Source organism: Ahaetulla prasina, chromosome 5, assembly GCF_028640845.1.
Source record: "Ahaetulla prasina isolate Xishuangbanna chromosome 5, ASM2864084v1, whole genome shotgun sequence".
Lineage (NCBI taxonomy): Eukaryota > Metazoa > Chordata > Lepidosauria > Squamata > Colubridae > Ahaetulla > Ahaetulla prasina.
In genome coordinates this window covers 11,715,649-11,738,233 of record NC_080543.1, presented here as the reverse complement: position 1 = coordinate 11,738,233, position 22,585 = coordinate 11,715,649, and the positions used below count along the sequence as shown (strand labels likewise).

Genomic DNA, 22,585 nt, shown 5'->3' with positions numbered 1-22,585 from the left:
AGGAGTCTCAGGAGGCTGGGAACAGCAAAAAAAGTCACTCCTGTCCAACCAGAAGTTGGGAAATGGGCCGTTTTGGGCCTCCAGAGGGCCTGGGGAAATGGGCCTGTTTTCGGCCTCCCTAGATGCATAGAAAGGATCTGGAGCCAGATGAGAAAGAAAAACGGGCCTTCCCCACCCACCACAGGCCTTCCAGAGGCAGGAAACAGCCTGTTTCCCTACTTCTGGTGGGCCCAGAAGGCCCGAATATCAGCTGGCTGGGCGCGCGCATGTGCAGCGGAGCTGAGCTGGCATGCCCACTGATATGGTTATGCATGCCACCTGTGGCACACTTGCCATAGGTTCGCCATCACGGCCATATACTGTAAATTTGGGTGGTGCACAGCACTGTGAGAAGCTGAAAGGGGTAGTAGAGATCAGCCTTATCAATCTATGTCCTGGTGAAGAAGTCACCTGGGCAGCCATTTTGTGAGTTGGCAAGCTCCGACTGTCTTGAGGGCAACCATTTTGGAAACAACTGTTCTGTCTCCTTCCCCACTTCGGAGCAACGAGTGGCCTTTGGCCAGTGGATTGATGGCTCTTATCAGTCCTGGCAGAGAAATCGCAGCTGCCTGCCAAAGTTCAAACAAATGACTCACAGAGAAGGACTTTCAGCTCTCTTTGAAACGGTTCAGCTAATATTTGCTTCCCGTGGAATGAGAGCAGTCCAAAAGCTCCTTATATATCCTGTGGGGTGGGGCTCCTGCCCTACCCATCCCTTTGATGATGATGCCTCTCTAATCTTCTGAAGCATGGGTCGATCCAAGCTTGATTATTATTACTATCAGCTGGGTCTGAAGGCGTAGCCTGGGGAAGGGAGGAATCAGGGGATGACGTCCTCCGACTGGTCTGGTTCTAGCTCCTGGAGCTGGGCCAAAGGAATCAGTGCTCCCGAGGTAAGCCTTACCAGCCCTTCCCCCTCACTCTCGGAGTCACTTTCGGGCATGGGGCCAGGTTCAGAGGCTGGAGTCACAACAACAACATGGTTGTTTCCAAAAATTCCAAACGTGATTGTGAACCCAAAACATTTGTCTGTTCCATATGAAAGACTACAGTTTTTATGTCAGTGGGTCTTCCTTTGTATCATTTTCTACTTGTAATGCGATGGATATGCCAAAATTAATTTCCCGTTGTCACACTGGTCCGTTCTTCATGGAATATTGATTTATTAAATTTACATGCTTGACATCTCTCTGTCAAGTGACTCTGGATGGCTGACAACAATATAAAAACACAATATGAAGCAATAAGAACATTACAAATCTTCAGCAATAAGACTGCAAACATTAACATTCACCTAGCCTAGATGAAATAATCTGTGTTTTAATTAAATATTTTCATACTAATAATTGCTACGGAAATCTTTTACCCTCCCAACCGATTCTCAAATAAGTGGGGATCTTCTTAGTGACTGGATTTTGTAGGGGATTTGGGATTCTCCAATTAAAAGGTAACGCTAAACATTCCTCATTTTATGATCCTTGAATTGACAGGTTGGCTTTGGTTTTGCTTGGGATGATATGGCCTTACACATAAGGTTTCAATCTCTCTCTTGCACACTTTTTCTTTTTCAGTTTAGTGGAGCTGAAATGATTTCCTAGTGATTTAAAGCTGGAACGGGTATCGAAACAGACTTTGGTTCACTTGCTCAAATGCCTGGGTTTTTTGATTAAGTCACAGAGAGGCACAATATACAAGGGAGGGAGGGAGGGGGGAAGGAAGGAAGGAAGGGAGGGAGGAAAAAGAAGAGGGAGGGAGGAAGGAAGGACAGAAGCAAGGAAGAAAGTAAAAAGAAGAGGGAGGGAAGGAGGGAGGAAGGAAGGAAGGAAGGAAAAAGAACATAAGGAGGGAGGGAGGGAGGAAAAAGAAGAGGGAGGAAGGAAGGAAAAGAAGAGGGAGGGAGAAAGGAAAGAAGGAAGGAAAAAGAAGAGGGAGGGAAGAATGAAGGACAGAAGGAAGCAAGGAAGGAAGAAAGGAAAAAGAGGGGGGGGGGGAGGGAGGGAGGAAAAAGAAGAGGGAGGAAGGAAGGAAAAAGAAGAGGGAGGGAGAGAGGAAGGAAGGAAGGAAGGAAAAAGAGAGAGGAAGGGAGGGAGAGAAGGAGAGAGGAAGGAAAGAAGGAAGGAAAGAGGGAAGGAAGGAAAAAAGGAAGGAAGGAAGGAAGGAAAAGAAGAGGGAGGGAGAGAGGAAAGAAGGAAGGAAAAAGAAGAGGGAGGGAAGAATGAAGGACAGAAGCAAGCAAGGAAGGAAGAAAGGAAAAAGAGAGCGGGAGGGAGGGAGGGAGGAAAAAGAAGAGGGAGGAAGGAAGGAAAAAGAAGAGGGAGGGAGGAAGGAAGGAAGAAAGAAAGGAAAAAGAGAGAGGAAGGGAGGAAGAGAAGGAGAGAGGAAGGAAAGAAGGAAGGAAAGAGGGAAGGAAGGAAAGAAGGAAGGAAGGAAGGAAGGAAAAAGAAGATGAAGGGGGAAAAGGAAGGACAGAAGCAAGGAAGAAAGTAAAAAGAAGAGGGAGGGAGGGAGGGAGGGAGGGAGGAAGGAAGGAAGGAAGGAAGGAAGGAAAAAGAAGATGGAGGGAGGAAAGGAAGGAAGTTCTATTGTTGGGCAAAATGGACGTTTCAGGAGGACCGCAGAGCTGAAGAACTTCCTTGCGAAGGAGATGGAATGTCAAAGTCATCCGCTGATGGAGGATGGAAGGTTGGGTTTCTCTAGGTTGCAATTCCCTTGCTAGGGCTGCTTTTGGGCTGTGGTGTCAACTGGCGATGGGACTTCTATTCTTTAATTTGATGAGATTGCGGGGGTGGGGTGGGGTTCTAGGATAGGGAGGGTCAATTTGAGTCTCTTTGGGATTAGGCCAAGAGATGAACTGATTTTCACCCTGGCCATATCTAAAAGAGAACAGTTCCATCCTTTTACTCTTCTCTTTTACGTATGGAAATGGAAAACAAATCCAGGTTTAGATGTATTTTCCTCGCTGTGTCACAAGGTTGTTGTCCACGTGACATCATAACACATGCAGTGACCTTTGCCCTGTCTTTCCCCCACCCAACCTCTTGCTGGCACTTACAACACACTGGATTATAGAAGGCTGTCTCAGTTTAGGTAGGTGCATTATAACATTTTGTAAAGATTTCATGTCCCGCGGTCTCGCTCATCTCTAAGTAATTCCATTCCTCTTTGAGCTCTCTCTGCAGATAGAGGCATCACAATACAATCACTTCCAGGAAAGAGGATAAAAATGATATATTTTGTTACAAGAAAGGAAGCTGGCCAAAGAGTGGCCTCACAGCAGCCTAACTAGACAAAGAGGAGAACTGGAGAATAATTTCTCGTCTGGAGTTCACAGCTGACAATTGAGAGAACTGTAGATATGTATATGTATGTTATGGCAATTGAAGAAATATATAAGTGATAAAAATTTGAGTTCGAGAAGATGGACTGTAATTTGAGAAATGGACTTATGAAATTTGAAGGAATATACAAGTGGGAAAAGAAAAAAATTGAATTTGAGAAGATGGATTAATTTTAAAAAATGGACTGTAAGAAGAAGCAATATGTGAAGTTGGTATTGTTTCTTTTCTTTTCTTTTTATTATTCTTTCCTATCTTTTTTATTTTTATTGTGAGGGGATCTATAGTTTTAAATTTTTTTAAGGTGGGAGGTTATGTATATTTTGTATACTTTAGCTTGTGATTGTTGGTTATAATACCCGGTATTTGCTCTGGGAAGTCTGGGGGGGGGGGGAAGGGGGAGGAGGGGGGGGGAAATGAATCAACAAGTGATACATGGACTGATTATTAATGTACAGTAATTTTTGAAGATATGAAATTAAAAAATTTAAAATGATATTGGGGATGCTCGACTGCCATTTCGGGAAGAAAAGGAGAGAGGAGTAGAAGGAGGGAAGAAAGTAGATAGGAAAGTGTAGAGAAGGAGAAGGGGAATAAGAGGGTTAGATAGGGTGGAAGAAGGGAGGAGTGGAGAAGGAGGAGAGGAAGTAGTAAAGTGAAGGAGATGAAGAATGTGAAAGTAGTAGAGGGTAGAGAGGGAGGTTGTGAAGAAAGGAAGTGGCAATCGGGCAGGCCTGAATTAGTAATAAATAAAAATTAATGATTAATGATGGATAATAGTTTGTACATAAATACGATGTTGAAAAATGGAAATAAAAAATTATTTATTGAGAATAATTTCTCGTCTGGAGTTCACAGCTGACAATTGGGAGAGCTGTAGATATGTATCAGGGCGCTGATTCCGCCATCTGTTATATGGGAAATCTGGATTTCCAGTGGAAGATTATTTTGTTGCACTTGCAATAAATAAACTCTTAGCAAAAATTAAATCGTTGGCCTCCCCAGTGGTAACAATAAAGGTAATCCTTGATTTACAACCGCAATAGAGTCCACAAATATCTGTTGCTGAGCGAGACATCTGTTAAGTGAGTTTTGCCCCATTGTATGACGTTCCTCGCGACAACTGTAAAGGGAATCACTGCCCTGGTTAAGTTACTAACATGGTTGTTAAGTGAATCTGGTTTCCCCATTGACTTTGTGTCAGGGTTCTGTCTGATGCCCTAATTAAATCATGAGCCTCGAGCCAAGCTTCAAAAGAAATGCAGTTATTTATTAGAAGCTTCATGTCGGCATATTCCAAGTGAAACCAACTCTGACCCTATGTAATTTACACCCCAATTGTGACCCTGTTTCCCCCCCATGGTGTGTCATCAATCACATTCGCCAACGGAGCAATTTTGCGGGTTGTAGAGGTCACTCCACTCCAGCAGCTGTGGGTGACCATGGGATATAGCCTTGTGAGAGGTAAGCATCACTGAAGGCTTTCAAAAAAGAGATTGGACAACCATTTATCTGAAAGGGTATTGTCAGCCCTGGAGGCCCTCTTTTCTTTTGGCTCTTCAGGGCTGCTACACTTTGTGGGAAATTGGGAGGAGGGTTTGCATGGAGTTGGTAGAAGTATTTAGCCATAACACCATTCTTTTCTCAGAGAGTCAAGGACATTCAGCCTGCACCTGGAGTGGCATGACTGGGAGGCATCTCCAGTTGGGATGGTGGATAGATTGGACCATGTGATGGACAAGTGGGTGCAGCGGGAAGGGACTTCAACTTTTCTTTGGGTGGGGAAAACCTGGAAGCTTTCAGATTCGGATTTTCCCCAGATGTGCCAATATGACATCTTTCATAAAATGGAACTTTGAGAAACTGCTGACCTTGGAGTCTTCATTGGTTGGGGGTGTTAACCCGAATCTATCTTTTAAAAACTCAAACCAACTCCCCACTTAGCAGGTGCTGTCCAGGGTCCTGAGTCCCGAATGCCGACTCATTCGCCGGGTGGCATAAAGACTCTGGGAAGATGGTGGGGTGGGTTGACAGGTGATGTTGTGTCCCATTCCTCCTCTGACAGCCGGGTCTGGGAAGTCTGTATCAAGCGTGGCCACGAAGCCTCTGCAGCTTTGCCAAATTCCTGTCAGAGTTCTCAGGGCAGGCAGGAATCCAAGGTGTGACTTCAGCAACCAGATGAGACTTTGCCTGACTCAAGGAATGCCAAAAAGCAGATCCTTTATATAGGCCATGGGGTATGGCTCCATGACTCAGCACTTATCCAGGCCTGCCCCTCCCTTCCTTTTGCTGACGTCACCTCTCCATTCTCCAGAAGCAGGGATCTGTCCATTTTTCGTCCTCCTGCTCAGCTGCCGGCAATTCTAGCTCGTGGCTGGCTTCGTGCTCACACGCTTTAGGGAAGTTTGTTTGCTCAGTCTGTCCGGGCACGGTGCCAGGGCTGGGGGCTGGAGGCATGCCAGGCCATTCTTCTTCTCTATCAGTCTCTGGCTCAGATAGCAGGAGATGGGAGGGGCCCGGCTGAGGAGAGGAGGGCGGGCGAGGCACAACAGGTATAGGATCTCCCGCTCAAGCAGTGGGTTGGATGAAAAGACTTCCAAGATCCTTCCCAACTTTACCATTCTATGTTTTATGTTCTATATATCAGAAAATAAGAGCATAGCTGAAAAACAAAATGATAAAATATTCATGTGGCTTGTTTGGGTAATGGCTGTATACTACTATGTTGAGTATTGGAATAGAGATAGCATATGCCCAATGACTGAGGAAATGAAGTTCTTGCTCCTTTGTACTGCATACAGAAAAACAACAACCAGGAAACACAAATGCAACAATTCCGAGACTGTTTGTTTAATATTCAAGGAAATGCATTGGGCAGAATTCTGATTTCAAGGGTAGGAAAGGTGACAGTGGGATAATTTGGAAATTGCAATGTGAGCATGGATGCACATACCAGATTTTTAGTTTATCCTTGAGGAATGTAGGAATGTTAGAATATTTATTGATTTAGCAAAAGCATATTGTAAAAGGAATAAACTTGAGTTATGGAATGCTTCGAATGGTGATGGGGTTGAAGGATGGTTACTGAATGCAGTCAGAAGCGAGGCAGGAGTGAGAATAATTGGAACGCTTAGGAAGGGCTCACCGAGAAACTAATGACACCAGCTAGAGCAATCAACTTTAGAACTGACAATGAAGATACTGAAGTGGTAGACAGCTTCTGGCTCTTGGAATCAGCTATTGACGGTAAAGGAACTGGCTGTCAAGTAATATGCCACAGATTAGCATTTGACAGAGGAGCCACAAAGGCCTTGGAAAAGAGATTCAGGTGCTGGGATCCATCTATTCTTAACACAGTTTCAGAATTGCACACACAAAATGCAGGGAGTAAAGAGGATGGCTTTGAAGGTCAGAGGGAAGATCTCCACCAAGGTAACAAACGGGATGAACAAGACTTGAGCCCAAGCCAAGAATGTAGTTTATGAAAACATTTCAGACAGCTGCACACAGACAGGGAGAGAGAGAGACACAGAGAGCGAGAGAAGGAGAGGGACAGAGAGGGACAGAGAGAAAGACAGACAGACAGATAGACAGATAGACAGACAGAGAGAAAGAGACAGAGGGAGAGACAGACAGACAGAGCAAAAATGACAGAGTGGGAGAAAGAGAGACAGACAGACCCAGACAGACAGACAGAGCAAAAGAGAGAGAGAGAGAAACAGGGAGAGGGAGATACAGAGTGAAAGAGAGACAGAGACAGAGAGAGGGAGGGAGAGAGTGAAAAAGACAGAGGGAGAGATAGAAAGACAGACAGACAGACAGAGTGAAAATGACAGAGGGAGAGGGGGGGAGAGAGTGAGAGAGTGAAATGGACAGAGACAGGAAAAGGGAGAGACAGACAGACAGACAGAGTGAATGTTCTGTCCCCCTCCCCACCTCACATCAAAGAGCGCAGGAGCGAGTGTCTAATAGTCATTTATTCTACAACCAACCTGAATTTCCTTTGTGGATAAAAGACTTGGCAGCTACAGTTCAAATGCCTACCAAGTTCCTTATCACTGGCAGAGATTGGAGTCACTTGTCCGTAGGCAGTTGCCGGGGCAGCCAAGAGTTCACAGAATAATTCCTTCACACAGTCCAGGCCTTAACTCAAAAACAACCAATCCAAAATTCATGCTTTGCAGTTTTTGTCCGTCACAGGGGCTACAGAGCAACTCCACCCGCTTTTATCCCCTGTGGGGTGTGGCTCAGTGACTCAGCACTCTCTGGGCCTGCTACACCTCTTTCTTTACTGCGCATGCTTCCCCTTCTGATGCTGTCTGGGATCAAACCAGGATTGATCCTCCTCGCTCTCTGTCGGTGGGGGCTCTGACATGCCTTCTTCCTGGCCTTCAGCTGGCACCTGAGGCATAGCCAGAAAGGAGGGACCTGGAGAGGGAGGCCTTTTCGGCTCCTTCCCCTCACTCTCAGAGTCATCTTCCTCCAGGAGGCCAGACTCAGGAGCCGGAGTCACAACAATGAAAGAGCCAGAGGGAGAGACAGGCGGGGAGAGAGAGTGCCAACAATGCCTCTTGAAGAAAGCACCTTTGGGACAACCAAAGCTTCTTCTCCAGAAAGATTACACTACTAACAGAGCATACAAAACATTTGCTAGACCAATTCTTGAATACAGCTCGACTGTCTGGAACCCACACCTCATTTCGGACATTAATACAATTGAGCGTGTTCAGAAATATTTTACAAGAAGAGTTCACCACTCCTCTGATCACAACAAAATACCTTATGCCACCAGACTTGAAATCCTGGGTTTAGAAAATTTAGAACTATGCCGCCTTTGGCACGACCTGAGTTTAACTCATAGAATCATCTATTACAATGTCCTTCCTGTTGAAGACTACTTCAGCTTCAACCGCAACAATACACGAGCACACAATAGATTTAAACTTAAAGTGAACCTTTTCTGCAATCTTGATTGCAGAAAATATGACTTCAGTAACAGAGTTGTTAATGCCTGGAATGCACTACCTGACTCTGTGGTCTCTTCCCAAAATCCCCAAACCTTTAACCAAAGACTATCTACTGTTGACCTCACCCCATTCCTAAGAGGTCTGTAAGGGGCGTGCATAAGAGTACCAGCGTGCCTACAGTTCCTGTCCTAGTGTTCCCTTTGATTGTATCCAATTCGTATAGTTATTTCATGCTTATGTTTATATATACTGTTGTGATAAATCAATCAATCAATCAATCAATCAATCAATCCATGACCTGGATGACTGAGAATCTCCATAGACATTAAGGAATACATGTACTGTGCTGTAGTTTGCTCCCCACACACCTTTGCTCCTTCTATACTTCATCATTCAATATTGAGTACAAGAAAGAGAGAGAGAGACCTTGGCATATGGATTAACGCATTGCAGACCACAATTTGGGGGGGAAACCACTTTGCACGCATTAATAAAATGCTACATTGCTTACGTGTTTCTCTCAATTATGCCTAATTAAGATTTCAGTTTCAGCTGGGAAATTGGTTATAGAAACAGATGTTTCTGAAATTGCTTTGATTTAACTTTGAAGCGTTATGCAAAAATTGTTAAAGTATAGGATATTATCTCAATTACTACCAAACCACAGGTTTCGTTTGGCAGCACGATTAAGAGTTTTTAGATGCTCAGAAAACTGCTTTTAAGGTTCGGCAATAATGGGTCTGGGGAGAGATCATGAGCAAGAAAAAGAAGGTGTCGGAGAAACCTTCGTTTATGATCATGGTTTAGTAGTAAAAAGACATAACTACAAATAGAATTATGGTTTCCTGGGCATTTTAATATTCAGATCACATACAGAGTGAGAGACAGAGAGACAGAGAGCAAGACAGAGACAGAGACAGAGACAGAGCGACAGAGAGAGACAGAGAGACAAAGAGCAAGACAGCGAGACAGAGACAGAGACAGAGACAGAGAAAGAAACAGAGTCAGAGCGACCGAGAGAGACAGCGAGACAAAGAGTAAGACAGCGAGACAATGACAGAGACAGAGAGAGAGACAGAGAGAGACAGAGAGAGAGACTAGAGAGAGAGTGAGACAGAGAGAGACAGAGAGAGAGAGACAGAGAGAGAGAGACAGAGAGAGACAGAGAGACAGAGAGAGAGAGAGAGAGACAGAGAGACAGAGAGACAGCGAGACAGCAAGACTGAGACAGAGAGAGGGAGACAGAGAAAGAGAAAGAGAGAGGGAGACAGAGAGAGAGACAGAGAGACAGAGACAGCAAGGCAGAGACACACACACACAGAGAGAGAGAGTGACAGAGAGACAGAGAGAGACAGTGAGACAGAGACAGCAAGACAGAGAGACAGAAAGAGACAGAGAGCAAGATAGGGACAGCAAGAGAGAGAGACAGAGGGAGACACACAGAGAGAGACAGAGACAGAGTGACAGAATGACAGAGAGAGACAGAGAGACAGAGAGCGAGACAGAGACAGAGACAGAGAAAGAGAAAGAGAGAGAAACAGAGAGACAGAGAGAGACAGAGGGAGACAGAGAGACACAGAGAAAGAGAGACAGATATATATAGAGAGAAAGAGAGAGAGAAAGAGAGAAAGAGAAACAGAGACAGAGAGACAGAGAGACAGAGAGACAGGCAGAGACAGAGACAGAGACAAAGAGAGAGACAGAGAGGGAGGGAGAGGGAAGGAGACAGACAGACAGACAGACAGATTCCTTTGTGTGTTGATAACTGCAGAAATCTAGAAGATTTTCCCTGTCCACCTACTTATTTTGAACTAGAACTACCTGCCCCCAAATATTTCCCTTACTAGCTGCCAATCTTCCAACTCTACTAGACTTGGCAAGCATAAGTGAGAGACAGAAAGTTTCCTTCCATTTTGGGGGATAGCATAGCAATGGCATTTAGGCTTACGTATATACCACCCCATAGTGCTTTACAGCACTCTCTGGGAGGTTTACAATGTAAGCAAGACTGGCATATTGCCTCCAACAATTTGGATCCTCATTTTATCAACCTCAGAAGGATGGAAGCCAGCCTTGAGCTGATCAGGATTGAACTGCTGGCAGTTGGCAGAATTAGCCTGCAACACTGCACTTTAACCACTGTGCCAACAGGTGCTCATAAAACACCTAACATCATAAGTGTGGCACGTGAGAAGGAAATTTCCTGAGAGAAGACTGATCTACCATATTTTTCTGATGCATGGGATTATAAGGCACACCTAAATTTACAGGAGGAAAACAAGAAAAAAAATAGTTTTTGGCCTCCACACGTCAGATTTTCGCCCTCCAAGGTCTCCGGAAGCACTCTGCAGTGCTCCACACAGCCCATTTTCACCAAAAATGTGTCCATTTTTGCCAAAAACGGACCCATTTTTGGCCTGCAGAGTGCTTCTTGAGGCTGGGGAGGGCGAAAAGACGACGTATCATGGGCTTGGGAGCCCAAAAATGCCCATATTCAGTCTATAAGATGCACCTAAACTTTCACCCACTTTTAGGGGGGAAAGAGGTGCCTCTTATAGTCTGAAAAATACGGTAACTAGAAGCATCTCCTGAAGTCAAAACAAGTTGGGCAAATGTCAAAAGCAGCACTGTGTCACTGCAAGGCAAGTTTATTTATGGAAGCGCAGTGGTTAGAATTGCAGGATCGCAGGCCAATTCTGCCCACTGCCAGAAGTTCGATCCTGACCAGCTCAAGGTTGACACAACCTTCCACCTTTCTGAGGTTGGTAAAATGAGGACCCAGATTGTTGGGGGCAATAAACCACTTAGAGAGGGCCGTAAAGTACTATGAAGCGGTATATAAGTCTAAGTGCTATTCCTAAGTGCTACTGCTATTGTTTTATGTTTCATTTCATTTATTAAATTTCAGCACCAGTCTCAAATTGCTAAGGTGAAGACTTAATCCTGTATGAACTGCTGAAGAGGCTAATTTTATAAGCGATAATGGTGGGATGCCTTCTGAATAGACTGAGACTCTGACATTTCTTCTAAACATTTTTAGAATAGAATAGAATAGAATAGAATAGAATAGAATAGAATAGAATAGAATAGAATAGAATAGAATTTTTTATTGGCCAAGTGTGATTGGACACACAAGGAATTTGTCTTGGTGCATATGCTCTCAGTGTACATAAAAGAAAAGATATGTTCATCAAGGTATAATATTTACAACACAATTGATGGTCAATATATCAATATAAATCGTAAGGATTGCCAGCAACAAAGTTACAGTCATACAGTCATAAGTGGAAAGAGATTGGTGATGGGAACTATGAGAAGATTAATAGTAGTGCAGATTCAGTAAATAGTTTGACAGTGTTGAGGGAATTATTTGTTTAGCAGAGTGATGGCCTTCGGGAAAAAACTGTTCTTGTGTCTAGTTGTTCTGGTATGCAATGCTCTATAGCGTCGTTTTGAGGGTAGGAGTTGAAACAATTTTTCTTGCAACCTTCTGAACAAGCAAAGTCAATAGGGAAGGCAGATTCACTTAACAATCATGTTACTAACTTAATAACTGCAGTGATTCACTTCACAGCTGTGGCAAATAGGTTGTAAAATGAGGCAAGGCTCACTTAGCCACTGTCTTGCTTAGCAGTGGAAATTTTGGCTCAACAAATGCCTGCAAGGTTGCAGCAACCATGGAGATGTTGCCACAGTCCGATGTGTGAAAGGTGGTCCTAAGTCATCGTAACTTTGAATGGTCACTAAACGAATGGTGGTAAGTCAAGGACTACCTGTACTAAAAAAACCTTGGAGTTTTCATATCATATGATCTAAGGGCCAAAGCCCACTGCAACTACATCGCAAAAAAAGGCTTTAAGAGTTGTAAACCTAATCTTGCGTAGCTTCTTCTCCAAAAACACTACACTACTAACCAGAGCATATAAAACATTTGCTAGACCAATTCGTGAATACAGCTCGACTGTCTGGAACCCATACCACATTTCTGACATCAATACAATTGAACGTGTCCAGAAATACTTTACAAGAAGAGTTCTCCACTCCTCTGATCACAACAAAATACCTTATGCCACCAGACTTGAAATCCTGGGTTTAGAAAATTTAGAACTCCGCCGCCTTTGACATGACCTGAGTTTAACTCATAGAATCATCTATTACAATGTCTTTCCTGTCAAAGACTACTTCAGCTTCAATTGCAATAATACACGAGCACACAATAGATTTAAGCTTAATGTGAACCGCTCCAATCTTGATTGCAGAAAAGATGACTTCAGTAACAGAGTTGTTAATACTTGGAATACACTACTTGACTCTGTGGTCTCTTCCCAAAATCCCCAAAGCTTTAACCAAAAACTATCTACCATTGACCTCACCCCTTTCCTAAGAGGTCTGTAAGGGGCGTGCATAAGAGCACAAGCGTGCCTACCGTTCCTGTCCTATTGTTTCCTTTTGTTATATCCAATTAGTATAGTTATTACATACTCATACTTATATATATATATGCTTATATATTGTATAGTTATTTCATGCTTATGCTTATATATACTGTGTGACAAAATAAATAAAAAAATAATTTTACCCATTTTCAAATGCTTCTCCGATAACAGAGAGCTTGCAAATGCTTATTTCCTCGCTCGGTGATGGTTTCCCTCCTGTTGACAAAGTCTGTTTGACAGTGAGGAGAAGGTCTAATGCAGTATATGACACTAGGAAAGAAGAACAGGTGCTCTCTCTGACACATTCCTAATCAGTGTGACATTTCAAATAAGATTGTTTCATGCATCAGACACACAAAAATGACCTTGGTTTACTTCTAGGACTTACATTTATGTAATATCATTGGACAGTAGTGGGTAGAATTTCAATTAGGATACAGCATAAAAGCTACCGTATGGAGTGGTGCGGTGGCCTAGAGCAGTGGTGGGATTCAGCCAGTTCGCACCACTTCGGGAGAACCGGTTGTTAACTATCTGATCAGTTTGGCAAACTGGTTGTTGGAAGAAATCATTAGGGCAGAGAACCGGTTGTTAAATTACTTGAATCCCACCACTGGCCTAGAGGTAGAGCTCTCGCCTCACAACCAGGAGGCTGTGAGTTCGATCCTAGGTAGAGGCAGATAGTTCTCTCTCTGGGCACAGTGAGAATATATCTGCTGAACAAAACTCCGCATTGGTGACAGGAAGGGCATCTGGCCATTAAACACTCTGCTAGCTCCATTCAGTTGCCCAGACTCCACTCTGCAAGGGATTATGGGGTTGTTAAAAAAATGATGATGTTGATAAAACAAGATGTTTTACAAATGGCATTTACCACCGGCAAGGTTCTCCCAAGCACTTGAGGACAGGACAAGAAGTAACAGATGGAAGATCATTAAAAAAAAATCCAACCAAGAACTAAGGAAAAATTTCCTGATAGTGAAAACAATAACCGTATTTTTTGGAGTATAAGACGCATCTTTCCCCCACCAAAAAAGAGTGTGAAAATCTGGGTGTGTAGTCCTGCTCAGCTTCTCAAATGGAAGTTTCAGAGACTGAAAAAAGCAACAACACCAGAAAAGGAGCTTCAGAAAAAAAAGCTCCCAAACAGAGGTTCAGAGGCTTTTTTTCTGAAGCTGTTTCGGAGGCTTTCAGAGACAGAAAAAAGTTTGTTCTGAAACAGAATTTCAGAGGCAATTCAGAGAATTTCAGAGGCAGGTAAAAAAAAGCAAAAAAAAGCAAGGCACAGAGCTCACAACTTGGATCTTGGAGTCCTAGTGGATAACCATTTAGATATGAGCCAGCAGTGTGCAGCAGCTGCTAAAAAAGCCAACACAGTTCTGGGCTGCATAAACAGAGGGATAGATCGAGATCACTTGAAGTGTTAGTACCACTTTATAATGCCTTGGTAAGGCCACACTTGGAATATTGCATCCAGTTTTGGTCTCCACGATGTAAAAAAGATGTTGAGACTCTAGAAAGAGTGCAGAGAAGAGCAACAAAGATGATTAGAGGACTGGAGGCTAAAACATATGAAGAATGGTTGCAGGAACTGGGTATGTCTAGTTTAATAAAAAGAAGGACTAGGGGAGACATGATAGCTGTGTTCCAATATCTCAGGGGTTGCCACAAAGAAGAGGGAGTCAAACTATTCTCCAAAGCACCTGAGGGTAGAACAAGAAGCAATGGGTGGAAACTGATCAAAGAAAGAAGCAACTTAGAACTAAGGAGAAATTTCCTGACAGTTAGAACAATTAATAAGTGGAACGACTTGCCTGCAGAAGTTGTGAATGCTCCAACACTGGAAATTTTTAAGAAAATGTTGGATAACCATCTGACTGAGATGGTGTAGGGTTCCTGCCTAGGCAGGGGGTTGGACTAGAAGGCCTCCAAGGTCCCTTCCAACTCTATTGTTATGTTATGTTATGTTAACTAAGGAACCTGTTGCTAAAATTCACCTCTGGGAACAGCTGATTGGGGGTATTCCGGGAGGCCAATCCACCTGCCAATCAGCTTTTTTCTTATTTTCCTCCCCAAAAACTAAGGCGCATTTTATACTCCGGTGCGTCTTATACTCTGAAAAAATACGGTACTTAGTAAAATGCAGTGGTGAAAATCATTATTTTTTTTACTACCAGTTCTTGGTGGTAGTGACTTGGTGGGTGTGGCTTGGTGGGCGTGGCAGGGGAAGGATACTGCAAAATCTCCATTCCCACCCCACTCCAGGGGAAGGATATTGCTAAATTTCCATTCCCACCCCACTCTGGGGCCAGCCAGAGGTACTATTTGCTGATTCTCCAAACTACTCAAAATTTCCACTACTGGTTCTCCAGAACCTGTCAGAACCTGCTGGATTTCACCCCTGGTAGAATGGCTTACCATCAGCTTAGATGGGTCCATATTCAAGAAGAAAGACATTGACTTCTTTGTTAGCCAGTCTAAGAAGCAACTAAGAAGCACTGGGGAGCAGGTCAAAGAAGAACGAGAGACATGGGGTGACATGATAGCAGTTTTCCAATACTTGAGGAGCTGTCACAGAGAAGAATGGGTCGACCTATTCTCCAAAGCACCTGAGGGCAGGACAAGAAGTGATAGATAAAAGATCATTCAAGAGAGAGCCAACCTCTCTCTTGGGCCGGAATAGCTCAGGCTGTTAAGAAGCCTGTTATTAGAACACAGTAGCCTGCAATTACTGCAGGTTCAAGCCCGGCCCAAGGTTGACTCAGCCTTCCATCCTTTATAAGGTAGGTAAAATGAGGATCCAGATTGTTGGGAGGGCAATAAGTTGACTTTGTAAAAAATATACAAATAGAATGAGACTATTGCCTTATACACTGTAAGCCGCCCTGAGCCTTCGGAGAAGGGCGGGATATAAATGTAAACAAAAACAAAAAAACCGAAGGAGAAATTTCCTGACCGCGAGAACAATTAATCGGCGGAACAGCTTGCCTCCAGAAACTGTGGGTGCTCCATCATTGGAGAATTTTAAGAGATTCGACAGTCATTTGTCCGAAATGATATAGGACCAAGATAGCGAACCTATGGCACGCATGCGGGAAGTGGCATGCAGAGCCATCTCTCCAGTGATGGGATTCAAATAATTGAACATCCGGTTCTCTGCCCTAATGATTTCTTCCAACAACCAGTTCACCAAACTGCTCAGAAAGTTAACAACTGGTTCTCTCGAAGTGGTGCGAACCGGCTGAATCCCACCACTGCATCTCTCTGGGCATGTGAGCCATCGCCCATTGCTCTTCCGGGTTCCGGTGTGCACATGCGTGCCAGCCAGCTCATCTTCACACTCACAGGAGCACTGGAAACTGGAAGAGCAGCCATGCGGGGGGGCAGAGATCGACCGCGAGGCGCCTCTTATGTGGGGTGCCACAGGGGTCGGTTCTCTCGCCCCTCTTGTTCAACATCTATATGAAGCCGCTGGGTGAGATCATCCATGGTTTTGGGGTGAGGTGTCATCTGTACGCTGACGACACAGCTGTACATTTCCACCCCAAACCACCCCAGCGAAGCCGTTGAAGTGATGTCCCGGTGCCTGGAGGCCGTACAGGTCTGGATGGGGAAAAACAGGCTCCAGCTCAACCCAGCCAAGACCGAGTGGCTGTGGATGCCGGCTTCCCGGTACAATCAGCTGAGGCCATCGCTGACTGTGGGGGGCGAATCTTTGGCCCCCACGGAGAGGGTTCGTAATCTAGGCGTCCTTCTGGATGCACGGCTGTCGTTAGAAGAACATATGACAGCCGTCGCCAGAGGAGCTTTTTATCAGGTTCCCCTGATACGCCAGTTACGTCCCTTCTTGGACCGGGATTCCCTATGCATAGTCACTCATGCCCTTGTCACTTCCCGCCTGGATTACTGCAACGCTCTCTACATGGGGCTCCCCTTGAAGAGTACCCGGAGGCTTCAACTGGTCCAGAATGTGGCCGCGTGGGTGATTGAGGGAGCGGCTCGAAGCTCCCATATAACACCTATTCTGCGCAGGCTGCACTGGCTTCCGGTTGCCTTCCGGGTGCAATTCAAGGTGTTGGTTATCACCTTTAAAGCACTCCATGGCTTAAGACCGGGTTACTTACGGGACCGCCTGCTGCTACCAGTGGCCTCCCATCAACCAGTGCGCTCCCACAGAGAGGGTCTCCTCAGGGTGCCGTCGGCCAGACAATGTCGACTGGCGACCCCCAGGGGGAGGGCCTTCTCTGCGGGGGCTCCAGCCCTCTGGAACGAGCTACCCTCAGGGATACACCAACTCCCTGACCTCCGGGCCTTCTGGCGTGAGTTGAAGACTCTTTTATTTCATCATGCAGGACTGGCCTAATAGTTTTTTTAATGGGGGTTTTTAATAGTTTTTAGAATTTTCAGCCTATTTAAATTAATCTTTTAAATTTGTTTTTAATTTTTATATTTGTTGTTCTTAGTTGGCTGTAAACTGCCCTGAGTCCTTCGGGAGAAGGGCGGTATAGAAATTGAAATAATAAATAAATAAATAAATAAATAAATAAATAAATAAATAAATAAATAAATAATGCGGTGTACATGTGCGCACCGGGAAGATGATCTTCCGGTTTCCAGCACGCGCATGCGCACCGGCCAGCTGGTTTTTGTGTACACATGCGCACCAGTAACCAGAAGACCAGGTAGCCGGCGCACATGTGCCTGCTGGAAATCAGAAGATCAATTTCCCGGTGCGCGCATGCACCCTAGACAGTTGCTCTTCCAGTTTCTGGCACATACGCACGCATGCAGACAATCGTGCGCCCCCGTTTCGGCACTCAGTGCCGAAAAGATTCTCCAACACTGATATAGGGTCTCCTGCTTGAGCAGCAGGTTGGACTAGAAGCTCTCCTAAGTCCCTTCCAATATTGTTATTCTATGTCTTATGTGTTGTAATGGCACAGCGGTGCTTTCATTATTTGGGCAAAACCTTGAATCCTGCAAATGCCTTTCAGATCAGTTTCTCTTCCTGTGTCTCCAAAATTTCAGCAGCAGATTGTCGAGAAAAGCATTTCGCTGTGAAAAGAAGAGATTAAAATTTCAAGGCTTTACTAGGCTTAATACCATTTTTTTAAAAATGACACCCACATATGAATATACTGAAAAATTACAGGCAGGCCTCATTTTATTGCATTTGGGTTTATTGCATTTTGCAGATATTGCAGCAAAAAGATTACGATTCGCTGAAGGCTCAGGTGATGATTAGCATTTTTTAGCAATAAAGTGGTTTAATTAAAATAGGTACTTTTCTATATAAGCTTCTGATGTTTACTAGACTATAGTGTAAGGTAAATATTCGTTTGCACCGGGAAACCAAAAAGTCTGACTGCTTTATAAGGATATTCACACTATTGCTGTTGTGGTCTGTCGGCCGCCAGCCCCTCCAGCAGCCGAATCGGAGGAGGAGGAGGAGGAGGAGGAGGAGGAGGAGGAGGAGGAGGAGGAGGAGGAGGAGGAGGCAGCGTGGGAGTCAGGGTCAACATCAAGGCAACCTGGGAGCTATGAGGGGGAAGAGGGAATGGAGCTGGCAGAGAGAGAGAGAGAGAGAGAGAGAGAGAGAGAGAGAGAGAGAGAGAGAGGCAGAGCCTGAGCCATCTTCAGCCCTCAGATGGAGAGTCAACAGCCCCCAGGTCTGGAGGTGGCTGATGAGGAAGAGGAGGAACAGCTGGGTCCAGTGCCTGATGCGTGGATGTGCAGAAGGCAGAGGAGAGGAGAGCAGTGGAAATCTATGGGCCGGTCCTTGGGATGGAAGAACCACCGCTACTAGCGAAGCCCCACCTTAGCTCTGGAGATAAAAGGCAGGGGGCAGAGATGAATAGGTGTGGCAGATAACTATTCATCTCCCTGCCGGATGGACTTGTTAGCCTACGATGAGAGAAACTTTTTGCCGGGGCTGCTGGTGCTCCTAATAAAGGAATCATTGATTTAACTTCGGAGCGTTCGTCATGTTTGGGAACTGGGTCAGAACCATTGCAGTGGTCTGGAACTGAACTGAAATATGCTTGTATAGAATGGCAATTTGTTGTTGCAAAACATTGTCCTCGATTTAAAACATCTGATAAGTAAGTATCAAGAGCCGTGGTGGTGCAGTGGTTAGAATGGTGTATTGGAGACTAACTCTGCCGACTGCCAGCAGTTCGATCCTGACTGGCTCATGGTTGACTCAGCCTTCCATCCTTCCAAGATCGGTAAAAATGAGGACCCAGATCGTTGGGGACAATAGGCTGACTCTGTAAGCTGCTTAGAGAGGGCTGTAAAGCACTGTGAAGCGGTATACAAGTCTAAGTGCTATTGCTTTTGCTATTGCTATTGCTATATGCCCTAACATTTTGTTACAGATCCAGGAATTCATAATGATTTACAATAGGTGTAGGCAATTGCTGGCATTTCCAGCAATTCCATTTGCCAAGGATGCTGGGAATTGTAGTTTAATGATATTCAGCAGGGCACACCTATTGCCTTCTTAATAAATGAATAAAATCTAATAAAGTGGCTCTGACAGTAGTTGAGAACATAGCTGTGAAGCATTTAGGAGTCTCCAGAGTTGACCACTTTAAGATTTATGTACTTCAATGCCCAGAATTCCTCATCTAGTAGGGTTGGTTGAGGAGTTATGGGAGTTGAAGTCCACAATTTCTTAAAGTGGCCAAGTTTAGAGATTCCTGATTTAAGATATTCTTAAAAAATCCCATACCAGTAGTCCTACACTTACAATAGTTCATTTAATGACCGTTCAAAGATACATCATCACTTAAAAAGTGACTTATGATTATTTTTCACACTTATGACTGTTGCAACATCCCCATGGTCACATGATCAAAATTAGAATGCTTGGCAAGTGGTTCATATTTATGATGGTTGCAATGTCCGGGATTGCCTTTTGTGACTATCTGACAAGCAAAGTCAATAGGGAAGCCAGATTCACTTAGCAACCCTGTTACTAGCTTAACAACCATTATGATTCACTTAACAAATGTGGCAAAAAAAGGTCGTAAGTTGGGGCAAAATTAACTTAACAACTGAAAATGTTGGGCTCAGTTGCGGTCGTAAGTAGAGGAGTACCCGAATAAGGCATGCCAGAAATATTAATGCTGACCAGTTAATCCTTTCTTTTAATATTTTTTAAAATAGCTGTTCTTTCAGTTTTATTCCTTTATTGCTCATTTTAAAGCTGTGCAAAAAAACCCACACGATTGGGCCCGCTGTTTTATCAGTCTGTATTATTGTGCTTTGATAAAGTACACATATAGACTGGGTGAAGCCAGGCTTAATAGCAGTGACTGTAAGAGGGATCTTGGAGTCTTAGTGGACAACCAGTTGAATGTGAGCCAGAAGTGTGCAGCGGCAGCCAAAAAAGCCAGTGCAATCCTAAATTGCATTAACACAGGGATACAATCAAGATCAAGTGAGGTACTAATACCACTCTATAAAGCCTTAGTAAGACCACGCCTAGAGTACTGCATCCAGTTTTGGTCACCACACTATAAAAAAAAGAGGGTGAGACTCTAGAAAAAGTGCAGAGAAGAGCAACCAGGCTGATTAGGGGACTGGAGACTAAAACATACGATGAACAGTTGCAGGAACTGGGCATGGCTAGTCCAGTGAAGAGAAGGACCAGGAGAGACATGATAGCTGTCTTCCAATATTGGAGGGGCTGCCACAGAGAGGAGAGGATCAAGCTATTTTCCAAGGCACCTGAAGGCCAGACAAGGAATAATGGATGGAAACTGAACAAGGAGAGAACAAGGAAATAAGCAGAAATTTTCTGACATGAGAACAATCAAAACCAATGGAAAAAAAGTTGCCTTCAGAAGTTGTGGGAGAAATGGTATAAGCGCATGATGGTGAACCTATAGCACACGTGCCACAAATGTCACACAGAGCCATATCTGTGGACACGCGAGCCATTGCCCTAGCTTAGCTCCAGCACGCATGCGCGTGCCCGTCAGCTAATTTTCGGCTGCCCCCCCCCAGGAGTCTCCATGCAGCCCGTTTTCAATGCCAGATTAGTATAGGGCTCATGAGGAGGCTCTGGGAGGCCATTTTTGCCCTCCCCAGGCTCCAAGAAAGTCTCTGGAGCCTGGGGAGGGTGAAAACAGGCCTTCCGGGTTCACTGGAAGTCAGGAAATTTATTTATTTTATTTATTTTATTAAATTTTTATACCGCCCTTCTCCCGAAGGACTCAGGGCGGTGTACAGCCAGAATAAAATACAAAATATATACAATTAAAACGCAATTAAAATATAGCAATTACTAACGGCTGATAGTTAAAAAGAATTTAAAATTTAAAATATTAATAAAACCCCAATATAAAACCAAACTATTATGCCAGTCCCGCTTGAATGAATAAATATGTTTTTAGTTCACGACGGAAGGTCCGAAGATCAGGCACTTGACGTAGGCCAGGGGGGAGTTCATTCCAGAGCGTCGCTGCTCCCACAGAGAAGGCCCTACTCCTGGGGGCCGCCAGCCGACATTGTTTGGCGGACGGCACCCTGAGGAGACCCTCTCTGTGAGAGCGTACAGGTCGGTGGGAGGCATAGGGTAACAGCAGGCGGTCTCGTAAGTACCCGGGTCCTAAGCCATGGAGCGCTTTAAAGGTGGTAACCAGAATCTTGAAGCGCACCCGAAAGACCACAGGAAGCCAGTGCAAATGGGCCGTTTCTGGCCTCCAGAGGCTTCAGGGAGGCCTGCTAAGCCCAAAACGGGGCACAAGGGATCATGCGTGCATGCGGGGGTGTGGGGTGTGGGGAACATTGAGTTACATGTGTGGGCACATATATGTTCGACCGCCCATGCTCCCCCCCTGCTTTTGCCATGTGACGGCAAAAAGGTTAGCCATCACTGGTAAAGGCTCTCCTGCTTGAGTGGGTGTGGGCAGACGTGGGTTTCAGCAGGTTCTGACCAGTTCTGGAGAACCGGTAGCAGAAATTTTGAGTAGTTTGGAGAACCGGTAGTAAAAATTCTGACTGGGCCCGCCCCCATTTATTCTCTGCCTCCCAAGTCCCAGCTGATCAGGAAGAAATGGGGATTTTGCAGTATCCTTCCCTTGGATTGGGGAGGGAATGGAGATTTTATAGTATCCTTCCCCTGCCACGCCCACCAAGCCACGCCCACCAAGCCATGCCACGCCCACCAAGCCACACCCACAGAACCGGTAGTAAAAAAAAATTGAAACCCATCACTGGACTAGATGACCTACAAGGTCCCTTCTAACTCGTGTTCATCTGTAAATGATGCATTTTAATTGTTTTAGGATTTCCCCTGATTGCATTCTAAAGGAAGCAAATTCTGGGGGAAACATCTGGCTTGCAAAAAGAAAGGAAATTTTTTTCAAAGCCAGGGAGGGGAAACCGGAAGGATTGCTGAGAAGGTCCATCTCTTCGTTTCCGTAGATTTGCAAGTTACTCTCCAAATCTCTCAGAGAGAATGAAGCAATTATCGAAGGGAAATAATGAAGGGTAATGAAGCAGAGACCATCTGGGCGAGATACACAAAAGCAATTTAGGGGGAAAGGGATTTAAAGCTTTCACTCCCTTTCACTTATTTTTTCTCTCTGCAGATGTTTTCTGATGAGGCTAACATTAGAAAACATCATCATCATCATCCGTGTGCAGGAGAATGGAATCTGATGTCACCGGTAGTCTTCATTGTCAGGGTTCCAAGGAACACCCCCAACGAAATAAAGCTCTGAGGCTTGAGGTTCCTCAAAGTTCCAATTTATTAGAGATGTCATGCTGGCACATCTGGGAAAACCCGAATCTGAAA

The 22,585-nt window shown here is 44.7% G+C and overlaps 1 protein-coding gene across 1 annotated transcript in view; it reads right to left on the bottom strand.

The window, feature by feature from the left end:
* Positions 1 to 5,995: 5,995 nt before the first annotated feature.
* Positions 5,996 to 22,585, bottom strand: part of LOC131200056 (ras-related protein Rab-38-like) — a 77,962-nt gene continuing 61,372 nt past the window's right edge. The window contains exon 2 of the mRNA XM_058186393.1: positions 5,996 to 6,036. Coding sequence (XP_058042376.1) covers positions 6,011 to 6,036 — 26 coding nt within the window. The 3' untranslated portion in view covers positions 5,996 to 6,010. The remainder of the gene's footprint in view (positions 6,037 to 22,585) is intronic.